Below are 12613 nucleotides of genomic sequence, written 5' to 3' on the forward strand. Positions count from 1 at the left end.
AGAGATAGGTGTACATGAAGATGAAGAGGAAGATGTTTTCATATATGAGGGAACAGGAGTTATTTCTTTTGAATATGAAAGCCCCCTCTAAAGGTTTATCAGAGTAATTATGAATTCTGAAATAATTTATTCATGATGTTTTGTTTAGTTCTCCAGTATGACATTATATTCCATTTACCAGGTAATTTGAGTTCTCTAAGTAATGTGAAAAGTCACTTAATGAACGGTGCATCTGTAATAATTGAAGCAGTAATTGTGTACAGTATATGTGTGTTTTAGAGATCGTTGGGAGTAGCTAGTTTCTCTTGTAGTATATACCTGATTTCATAATGAAGACACATGACTGCTCACAACTAATACACACAGGTTGTTAAGGCACATAGTATGACAAAAGAACACTCTGCCATATTTAAGTTTTTAATAGATGTAGTTTCTTTAAAGTTTTGTAAATTCTTCTATTATTGTAATAGTTTTAATTTCTTTTTACTCCAGATTGTAGGTCAACTGAGAGACCAGGTAGCTCATCTCACATTTCCTCAGAGGCCTTCTACTAAGGATGTACTGCCAAGAAAAGTTTCTGTGACTCAGAATTTACAACAGCATTCGCCAGTTACTAGGACTTGGTCAGAAATAAAGTGTTGTTCCCTACTACGTAAACCGGTTGAAAAAATTTTGATCAGGTGAGTATTAAAACATACTTGTAGTTACTCTAAGAGAAGTGCTTGTAGATATTTGAGAACTCAAATACATTTCAAAACCCAAGCAGTATAATTTACATACTTGTATTTACTCTGTCAGAAAGAAAACGAAAAGTCATATACTCATGTAATTTATATGAAACTGAGAATCTTGAAAAATTACTTATTGTGAAAAATAGACAAAAACTTTATGAGAAATGAAAGCAGAAAGTATTACAGGACATTTTGAAGGAAACTCATGGGTCACCATGACTATGCTTTCAGTGAAACGACTGTATGATTGGCAACTTCAAATGAATAAAATCATAACAGTCTAGCAGATTATTTTAAGAAACTACTAAATTGTGATAAACCCAAAAGTCTAATCAAGATCAAGAAACCCATTCTCCGGTACCCAGAGTGCAGACCGTCTAAAACAAAGGCAAAATCAGGTGCCGCATTGACCATTTAAAAAACAAGAAAATGCCTTGAGAAGACTCAGTAGTTGCAGAACTGTGGAAATACGGCCCTGAAGAATCAGCTGAAATCTAGCAACAGCAAATTAATTAATTTAAAAAAAATAGGATTCTGGAAACACTATCTGAAGACTGGAAAAGAACCCCCAAGTATCCACTGCACAACAAAGGCAACATGAAAAACATCAACTACTACAGAGCTGCTGGTAACTTACAAAATTCTCTCACTTGCCATTCTGGAATTTTTAAAAACCCAAGTTGAGCATCAAATAGAGCTAGAGCAAGACAGCCTTGGGAAAGGTCGTTATACAGCCAAATGGATCCATAACCTCAAAATCTTCACCGAATATTATACTCTATGGTCTAAGCAGTACAGGTCAGTTCATTTATTGACCTTACACTGCTGGTATTAATTAGAGCCACCATGATGGATACAAACTCCAAGATAAAGTACGTTTTCGGAAACAGCCACAAGTGGAACTTTGTATTTTTTATTGACAAGTTTTGCTCCTCAAATGAACAAGAGCATCATCAAAATATACAGTTTAAACCTGGCTGACAGCATTACAGATTGCCTTTAAAGTTGGCTTACAGCTCTAAAGATTGAACTGGCTGTACTATAGTACTTAAACATATGTTTAAAGTACAAAAGTAAATGATGGCAATGGGAGTGCAAAAGATGAAATTCATCTTTGGCTCTGTCAATATCATCGTTCTTTTACTGTACTTTAAATGTACTTTAAACATAACTTTAACTATTATGTTACAGCCAGCTTAATCTTTAGAGCTCTCAGCTGACTTAAAATACAATCTTTAATGCTGTTAGCCACCTTTAAACTGTATATTCTGATGATGCACTTGTTCATTTGAGGAGCAAAACTGGTCAATAAAAAGCACAAAGTGCCACTTGTGGCAGTTTCCAAAAGCTTAGTTTTAACAGTCGCTCCCCTTACAGACAATGCTTGTTCTTGGTCCAAGATAAACTTCCTAGGATGCCTGTGAGAGTGAAACAGGAGTGACACAAGGCAGTGGGCTGTTTTCAGTGCTTTTCAACTGTGTTCTTTAAAATATTGTGATGACCTGGCAAACAAGATTGATGGAAACTGACAACTTGATGATACTAGGGACTAAAGCCAAAGGAGTCATGGTAGACTGTCTAGGTTTTGCAATGATGTAGCCATTCTGTCACAAGACACAGAAACTGCTAAGATTCACATTGAAGTGGTAAAGGAAACTGACAAACAAACTGGTCTGCAGATATCATCTGAAAATACAGAAGTAATGGCTAATTTCAAAGATGCTCCTCCCCCTTTCAAAATCTAGACAATTGTGGAGACAACAGCAGAGTAGAATAATCCAAGTACCTAGATGAGATCAGTGTGAAAAATGGACTGGACAAGGAAGGACTGAAGGAATTAATATGGAAACTTGGAATAGCCTACCAAATGTCACATTCGGTCTACAACAAAAAATACATTTCAAAAACACAAGGATACATTACAGTGAAATGGTTCTGAACTCAGTTGTTACATGTGCAGCCAAAATCTTATCTCTAAGTACAAATGAAGGCCTCTTCAAAGAACTGGAGAGAAAAGAGTGCAGAATCATTATGACAGATGTGGGATCCAATTACAAGAGTGGCATCCACCAAAAAAGATCAAACAAAGACATCTTTGTCAAAGTAGAGAAAATTGCAGACAATCCACAAAATACAGGTACAATTTTATGGTCACCTCAAATGAATGGATGGGAACAGGTTAACCAAGAAGATCTCCTTTTTTGACTCAAAACCTCCAAACCACAATGACCTGGTTTAGAAATACCAAAGCAGGCTCACTCATAAAGAATGAAGAAAATCTGGGTTTCAAAGAAAGCTAAGTTCACTGCCAGATGTAATAAAACTTAATGTCGTCATAGATGTCCCTAGCAAAATAATGATGATAATGTAAGGGGTAATCAAATGAAAATGAGGCAGATGGTAAAAATTAAGTAAACTGTTTATTATTTCAAAAGTAATCAACATAACTGTTAATAAGTTTACCCCAGTGTGAGACAAGATGGTCCATGCCTTCATTGAAAAATGTTTGCTGTTGCCAGTGGAGCTATGATTGTACCCAGGCATGCACCTCTTCGACTGAAACAAATCAACGGCCATGAATGTCTTTCTCCAGGGCTCCAAAAATATGAAACTTCCATGGGGAGAGATTATGACTGTACGGAGAATATGGAAGGGCTTCCCTACGAATCTTTTGCCGCGTAGTTGAAACAATTCTGGCCATGTATTGGCATGTTTGATGGTTTTCCCTGGAGGTGACTTGTCAGATTTCCTCCCATTTTCCTGTCAGTGCATCATCAAGAAGCCCATAAATTCTCTGTTTACATTGTGAGCACAGGAGCAGCACTATAGCATTCCCTTTGTCAGCAAATAGGATGACCAACTCTGGATCATCACTTGACTGGCATCCACTCACTGTTTCTGCCTTTGAGATGTTGCTTTGTGGTGGTACAGCCCTGGTGAGCACACTGCATGTTTCACGATGTATTTCTTTGCCTCCATTAACTGGTAGAGCACAGGTGTCATCTTCCGTACCGCTTATGATGTCGACAGTTGGTAGTGACATTGGAGCAGGGGCTAAGTTCAGTCTTTTCCTGACACTGATGCATCATTGATCATTGTCAGTGCAAGATTGATCACAGTTTTCTTATATGTTGGTTGTAGATTTTCTTCACACACAGTCTGCCTGCACCATGTGATAGCATCAACCACTCCTATGAAGTGGGAGCATGTGCAGAAACACTTTTAGAGATGGACATTGTAGTGATCTGCGTAAGATTCCACACCTGCAATCTGCACCCACAGCTGTACGGCACACTACGGAAGTCGCAAGATGCTGTCACTGACAGAGGCCTCCACTCTCGGATGCACTTGCAGCCTCTCCATAGTGCACTCTTCTTGCCGGCCAATGGCTTATAGCATAGGGTCAGGCCACTCTTGCTCTCAGTCAGGTGTTGACATTTGGCCTTTGTGTCTCAGACTAGTAGTCACTGTACTCTGTGGCAGGTGTTTTCCTGTACCAACATTCTTGAAGTAATAAAGTGTTATATTTGTTATTATCCGTGTGTTCTTGTAGTCAGAACACATTGGCAACAGATAGGGTTGTTTTGTACGTGTTTTGTTCTGCGGTTGCTTTTCGTGTTTGATTGTGACATTTTTCTTGTTGTAACATGGAAGACCTGCTTCAAACATTGGTGCAACCACAGGTGGAACTTCTTACAGTCTTGCAACAGGCTTTGCTTGTGTAGCTCTCTCCCCCTTCAGCTCCAGCTATGTTTCCTTCTCTGTACCTGTCATTTGATGAGGCGGTGGAAGGTTGGGAAGCATACTGACACCGCCTATGGCAACTTTTCCGTGCCTTTCACACTACAGGTACTGAGGTATGTCATGCACTGTTTTTGTCATTGGATTCTCCTGCTACCTATCAGGTGTCGTGGCAGTTTGCCGCATAGCAGGAACCTTCTTCATTGTCTTCTGACAATTTGTGCTCGTTGTGGTCCTCCTATCATCACTGCTGCATGCATGTTGTGATCGCTAGGGTCGAATTTTGTGAATGCAAGAAACATTACCGTCAGTCTTATCATGCATAGGCCGCTACCCTCCACGGCCTTAGTCACAAGTGCAATTTTGTCACTTCCAAGTCGAAAGAGTCGTATGCAGATGTCACGGTTCACGATGTCATCCATTCTGCCCTGGATAGGGAGGTCTGGCAATGAACCCTCCAATTAGAAAACCTTTCCCTCAGTGAGATGTTGCCCATTGCCCAGTCGTATGACATCTCACATGCCGCCGATATGAGATCTCACGTGCCACTGGTGGGCAACTGGAAGCTTGGTGCGACATTGCAGTGGCACGGCTGTGTCTGCAGCATCCGGGGAGGATTACGTATCAGCGGTGCAAGCCAGCCAGTCTGGTGGCTTCTGTGTAGCACGTAAACAGTGTTCCATCCACCATTCCCTGTTGCCATTGTGTCTGTCTTGTCACTCCCAGCACGATAGATCAGAGTGACCCCAGCGCTGGGCCGTCTGTTGTAAGTGTTGGAGAAAAGACCACATTGCGGTAGTCTGCCACTAAACAGGACAGAACACAGAATTAGAGAACATGGACATGGATAGCCAGGAAGTGACATTGTCAGGGCTTGTTCCCAGTCAGGAGCCCAAGGAGGTTTTTATAGAGGTTTTGGTTCTTTCTGGTAGCTGCACCTACAGGTGGACATCGGTGCAGCAATTTCCCTGCTTTAATCCCAGACATATTCAGAACTTGGCTCTTCTCCTTCGGTGTCACTGGTAAACAGGCACTTATGAGGATATGGTAAACAGCAAATCCCTTTCCTTGGTCAGTTCACAGCTGACGTTACCTGTTGATCATTAACTCAGCCTATTACCTTTGTTGTTGTTCACGATGCTACTTCAGCAGATCTTTTTGAATTTGACATCTTTCAGGTCTTTTGCTTTTCAGTCACGGACTCCATACAGTTGGTATCTGGCGATGTCCTATCAGTCATTGGAATCTATTTGCTCTGAATTTCAGGATATCTTTGCAGAAGGCCTAGGGGGTGCCACAGACTTTAAAGCTCTCATAACCTTGAAGTAGTCAGCTTGTCCTAGATTTTTTCATGCTCAGCAGATTCAAATAGCCCTCCACTCGCAAGTCGAGGTGGAGCTGGAGTGGCTCATATCTCTTGGGGTTGTGGTTCCCATTTCTTCTAGTGAATGGGTCACATCCTTTGTTATCATGATGAAACCCTCTGATAAACTGCAACTTTGCGGTGATTTTAAGGTCATCATAAATCCACAGTCAGCGGTCGACACACAACCATTTCCATGTCCGAAGAGCTGTGTACATGCTTAGCAGCAGGTCATTTCTTCTCCAGATGTGGTCTTCCCGAAGCATATCATCAGTTGCTCCTGGATGAAGAGTCCAAGTGTATCATTGTTCTTAATACACCTGTCAGCCTGTATCAATACCAATAGTTAATGGTTGGTGTGGCAAGTGCCTCTGAAAGTTTTCAAGGCTATCTGGAACACGTCATGTCCACTATTCTGCACAGTTTCAGCCCCTGTATGACACTGTCATTACCAGACATACTAGGAGCAAGCACCTGCATAATTTCCAGGCCTTCTATGACAAACTTCAGGCTTTGGGTCTGCCTTCCAATCTACAGAAGTCTAAATTTTTCCACCCTCTCTTGAGTATCTGCGCCACACAAATCATGGCAGGGTGTCCAACCCTGGTGAGTCTGGTCAATGCCATTACGGACCTGCTGCGTCCCTTGTCATTGCACGAACTGCAGGCTTTCCTCAGTAAAATTGCCCATTACCATCGGTCCATTTTGGTACGTCCACTATTGCACACCCTATCTACCTTCTCCTCTCCTTTGTCTGATTTACGACAAAGCCTTTGCATGCTAAAGGACTGCCTCAGGTCACCACCATATCTATCTACTTTTGATCCCAACAAACTGTTGGTTTTGACTACAGGCGCATCCCATTATGGCGTGGGGGCAGTTCTCACCCATCAGAATGCAGACAGCTCCGAGCAGCCACTGGCATCTGCAACCAAAACTCAGCATCTAATATAGATCCATTACTTTCAGGTTGAGGAGGAGACTCTGGCCATTGTGCATGCATTCACCAAATTTCATGTAACCTTGTGTGGCACCAAATTCCAACCCATTATAGAGCACAAGCTGTCAGTTTTGTCATTCAGTCCATTCGACTGAGCCCCCAATAAGGCAGCCCACAGATTGCAGTGATGGGCCTTGTTCATCTCTGTTAATGTATATGATCCCACTTCTGGCACCAGTGTTAATGTATATGAGCCCACTTGTGGTCACCAATATTAACAGGTTTGGGTTGTCTGGGGGAAGAGACCAAACTATGTGGTCATCGGTCTCATCGGATTAGGGAAGGACGGGGAAGGAAGTCGCCTGTGCCCTTTCACAGAAACTGTCCCAGAGTTTGCCTGGAGCGATTTAGGGAAATCACGGAAAACCTATATCAGGATGGCCGGACACAGGATTGAACCATTGTCCTCCCGAATGCGATTCCAGTGTGCTAACCACTGCGCCACCTCACTCGGTCAATGTTAATGTTTACGAGCGGGGAAGGGAGCAGAAGGTTGTTACATATGCCTCGTGATGACAGTGTGCAGGAGGTCGAGCGCTCAGGATTTGAGAGTGGGCATCCAGGGCTGCCGTTAAATGACAAAACAGGAAATTAGGTACAATAAAGAGGATATATTTCAGTGTACGGTGTTCAAGGGGGCACCTAGGGTCAGAAGTTACCAGGTTTAGGCCAGTCTAGGAGGTTGAACAATTAATTGAAATTTGCAATGGAAGGGGAAGTGGTTCATGTTAACTTACAGTGGTGGCTGGTCGTGAAAAGCAGAGCCAGAGGCTCTGCCTTCCAAAAAGACGTCTGTTCTGCTCGAGGTCTGGATTACAAGAGAGAGAGGCAACTGTGTTCCATACTGCAAAACACTCCAGCATCCACACATGTGACCTGCATCCCACACAGGCTACTGGCTAAAACCAATGGCGTGAATTCGCTAGCAGTTTCAGCAGAGGTCTCAGGGCATCTCTTGTCAGCAGCTATAACTGGACAGAACTGCCTCGGTTTTGCAAGACAGGCAACTTGTATCATATGTAGATACAGCGTAAGTCACTCTGGGAGAAAACTTGTAAAGATTTCACTGCGCCTTTGAAATAAGTTTTTTAATCAATTTCCAAAAATATTCCTTGACTGGCTGGCACCATGTACATACCTTCCCCCTTCCAGAGAAGTGGTGACAAACACTGTTTACAAAACGGTGTTAGTCACTCCCCGGAAAGATGGTTTGCCCTAGTAGGGGCCTTAATACTATGGGAGGGAACTCTTACAATATTTCATTTAGTGTATGTAAGTGGGAGGGGACTTAAATGCAGTCAAGTTAATAAAATTTCATGAGTTAAGAAAATAATAAAATATTAACTATTCAAATTACAATACAATATCTCCTGTAATAGTTGAATCCATATAATCAGATCTTAAAACATACGATGTTAAAATCTTACCAGAAAGCTTCAGAAAAGAGGAATAAACTATTTTGGTTTCTGTTACGTTCAGGGAAAAAAATCTGTTACTAATCTGCTGTTGCATTATAAACCCATTGTCATAGGGAGTAGATGGTGGCCGAACTGAATAAGCACGGTGACTGGTAACAGAAAACTTGTTGGTTCATTTAATGTCAATAACAGTCACGGTAATGCCTAACTTAAAAATGTTCGCATTTAAACCACTGATCTTTTAATGATTTACAGGTGTTATTTGTATTATTTGGAAAATATTAATATCATTGCTAGATAGTGGAACTAATACCAAAATAAAATGCATCAACAACATGACAGAATACTCAGTTCTAGGATAATCAAGTATTTGGGTAAAAAAACATAATAAATCAGTTTAATGCAATTGTTAACGTCTGACTTGTGTGAGAACTGGGTGAAGTACTTTTAAAAAGAGTGATAACAAAAGTAAAATTGTGCTATATCCTCCATATATTAGTTATGGATAATAGTAGCACAGAGTTTCACAGGCTACAAAATATTAGCACTTTTTAGTTGAATGAAAGATGCAATTAGCAAGCTGAAGAGATGATGTTCCATAAATCACACGAAAATCTTTAACCACATTAACTCATGTTAAAATACAAGGTACAAAAGTTTTCTTGTAAAATACTGGAATTATGGATGAATTAAGGAATAACAAAGGTACTGGTACACATCAAAAGCCATGAATATCTAATACCAAAATACTACCTTCTCACTTTCAAGTATCTTAATTACTTCACAGAGCAATCGTCCTTCAAAATATGGTGTACTGGAATACATACGAACACACAGTAAGAGAAGAAGACAGTGAAAAAATACACCTAGGTCAAAATTACTCAGTAGTTCCAACTGTAAAAATTGTAACGTAAAGTAGCCAGAGCATCTGATGTGCTATCACTACCTCAACTTGGATACCTCATTCGAAATGGCCAATACAGCCAAATAGTAGTGAAAATCTCAGAAAAGCAAAAGATAAGACACACCTATTCATTTAAAGCCCATTTTAAATTACCTCATGGGATAATATTGCTCACTTGCTCACGTACATCATTTAGTTTTACATGTAAATTAATTAGTTAAAAGTAAGGCACATAAAAATTAACCAAGTTTAAATGTGACCATGTTGTGGTCTAAATGGTTTCTAGTTTGCACAACAAATACTATAGGTCTAATAATGGGAAGCTATAATCAATAATTCTCATAAGTTAGTGCTCAACATGGAACACATGGATTTAATGTTTTCCCAGTAGTGCCACTCAACCATAATGTTCTGCAAACATGTTACAATAATTATTAACAAACTGTTCTCTATAACTAAAATCACAACAAGAAATTCTGAAGGACAACAGTTGACAGTGAAGATCAGTTACAGCCTTATTTTTACTCTAAAATGACAAAGTTCAAGAAAAATTTATGTCCTGTCAACTGTTCTTAGCGTTTACAGTTTTGAGATTATCAGAGTACTGTCATATGGCATAAAATAAGCTTGTAAAACAAAGTTGTAGGCATGGGGAAGCACACAGGCAAAACTCTAGAAAAGATAATGATAATGTTTGTCCATAGTGAAAAAACAGCCTAATTTTCCTCATCCTATTCATAAAAATTCATGTAAAAAAGGAAAGAATGCAGTGAGTTTATAATCAGTTCATTAAATACGAAAAGATTCACATCTAGAATGTGCCGCTGTGCGACAGAAGCACACACACTGGTTGTAAACAAACTTCTGACTGACGGGAGAAGAGCACATGGCTTGTCCAGCAAGGAATGAGAGATATGCGTGTGACGTCGACAAACTTAAATGGCGCTTCTCTCTAGTTGGGTGATGGAGGGGGGTATTATCTGCGGTGTAATGAATGTCTCGCGGGAGGGGAATGAGGGGAGAGGTATGCGCAAGGGATGAGGAATGGCAAGTGGGGGGGGGGGGGGGGTGGAGGGGAGGGTGTGTGTGCTTGCTAAGGCTATCCTGAAGCAAACATTCTTTGAAGAACAGCAGAATACAAGTTGGTAGAAATTACTACCTGGTGCGGGGTATAAAACAGGGTATTCAACCATTTGAGCATAACTCCTGAGTTGGACAGGTGAGGCAAGCACCAGATAATATGTCATTGTGTTAACACATAGAAGAAGATATTGAGACACTAGTAGTGGGCGTTGTGGCGACAGGTGGTAGTACAGAGTGCAGGTGGTCAGGCTTGAGTACCTATAAGCGCGGATGGTTAACAGACTTGTGGACACTATGTCACTGGGTAATCTAAACTGGCGATTCCAAAGAACCACAGGGATATAGGTTACTAGCAACAGGGTAATGAAGGAAGGAGGGGGGGGGGGGGGTTATGGTTGTGCTGAAAAGAGGCTTACTCATCATCGTGATCAGCATGAGTGGAAAAATGTGGGGTAGCATTAATCAATGCCTGCAATTGATGCGTAGGTGGAATTCAAGGTATTTAGTGGTTTTGTAAGTAATTGGCTGAATCGGAAGCTTTAGTAATGGATGTTGTGGCTTAGGAGGAAAAGGGATTTGACCAATGAGAAAATTACGTTGCAGTTAATGCAGGGTTTTTTGTGGGTATATTTGTGGACAGCGGTCCGCAATTGCAACGCCAGGGTAGCTCGACATATTGGTCATTGGCCATCCATGCCGAGTGGCCCACTTGCGGTGAACCAGAAGGGTGCTCACGTTAAAAAATAAGGAATTGGGTGTAATCGGGAACAAGCTCAGGTAATGGGTTTCAGAATAAAATTGATTCAGCAATGATATGTCCCTAGTCACAGAGTTTTGTCTTCCTCTGTGGGGGAAGGAAATATGTCCGAGTAGCATTGGCTACCGACCAGGGTGTAAATGAAGGTAAGCCTCGTGAAGTGTCAATGATGCATAGATGAAAGAGGTAGGTAGGTGATCAATTTATGAAAGTGAAAACTGAAAGAATAAACCAATCAGCTGGGCTCTCTGCGGGCGGGCGCTAACCGCACCTTGTAAGGCACATGGCTCTGGAGGAAGGAGGTACAAAGTAATGGTTGAGGTAGGAATGAATAGGCGAGCGACTCAGAGCAATGGTAGTAACTCAGTGCAATGCGTGGGCGAGGGAGGAACTGTGCTCTGTCTCCAAAGGGGCAATTACGTCTCGTGGGGGTTAACTACTACAAAATTCCCAAAATCCATGAAGTAACAGGGTGAGCTGTGAAAAAAAGGGGGCGGGGGGGGGGGGGGGGGATACTGCGACATTGTACAATAAAAACTTTTATTCATTAGGGAGGAAGTCTCTTGCTAACTATATTTCCAACAAGATAATGCATTACTGTACTTGGGTGATGACATCACATCAAGGATGCTAATCATCAACAATCTAGTGCTTATTTCAGCGGGTGCCTCAATCTTATTACGTCATGGGTGTGATTGTTTGAATAAACAAACGGATGTCTCTTACTTCCTAAACACATGTGTAGCGCTGTATCCAAATGGTAGCAGCACCGATTTATGTGCTCGCTCGTAACATCTTCACTTCATCATTAAATTACTTCGTAAAAAGTAGGATGAACAATAATGAAACTTGTGTTCATCTCGGTGAACTCTTAAATGTGCAAAACGCACATGGGGTGCAAACTACAATTCTTCACTTACTTGGGTGAAACTTCTTTGGTTTTATCCTACCACAAAATCTATTTCGCTTACCGTTCTGCAGCGAGAGGGTAGTGCACTTCTCCTCAACTCAGGGGCACATTCAACTCTTCTCTATTGAGTATCTTAGATAACTTGTGTGCTTCCTTTCTTCTAAAAACATACCAGTCTGGCTCTGGGCATGAACATGGCGCATAATAGGATTCCGGGATTGCCAACTCACAAAATCGTGTATCACGACTGAAGGGGAATCTTACGTAATGGGAGTGTTGATGTAGTGCAACATATCTAGAATCCAGGGCCATGGTGGGTACGTAATGGTGAAACCATTTAAGAATTTGGAAAAGGAGCAAGTAGTCGGTTTTTAAGATGTATCAGAGTAGACGGAACGTGGTATGGTGATACAATATTTCGGAGGGGGCTCTGAAATGCAGAGAGCCACCAAACTGAATGGGGGTGCGTGGGAAGACACCCAATAATGGCGTGCTTTGTTATTGCAATGTGTTTCCACTTCATGTTTCATCAACTGGAGGTTGCTTGCTTCCAAACTCCCCTGAGAGCTATAGTCTGGTCAGCAGCATGAGAATGAAAAACTCACAATCATTTTTTAATCTTTGGCAGCTTGAAAGAAAACAGGGAAATAAATGCTTCTAAAACAACAGTAGACTTAGCTCATCTGCAAAGCAGTGGAGCATTAGT

At 41.3% G+C, this 12613-nt stretch overlaps 1 protein-coding gene across 1 annotated transcript in view; it reads left to right on the top strand.

Moving 5' to 3' along the window:
- Positions 1 to 12613, top strand: part of LOC126184062 (KICSTOR complex protein SZT2-like) — a 218434-nt gene that overhangs the window by 148287 nt on the left and 57534 nt on the right. Inside the window, exon 15 of the mRNA XM_049926422.1 lies at positions 493 to 680. Coding sequence (XP_049782379.1) covers positions 493 to 680 — 188 coding nt within the window. The remainder of the gene's footprint in view (positions 1 to 492; positions 681 to 12613) is intronic.

Source organism: Schistocerca cancellata, chromosome 4, assembly GCF_023864275.1.
Source record: "Schistocerca cancellata isolate TAMUIC-IGC-003103 chromosome 4, iqSchCanc2.1, whole genome shotgun sequence".
Lineage (NCBI taxonomy): Eukaryota > Metazoa > Arthropoda > Insecta > Orthoptera > Acrididae > Schistocerca > Schistocerca cancellata.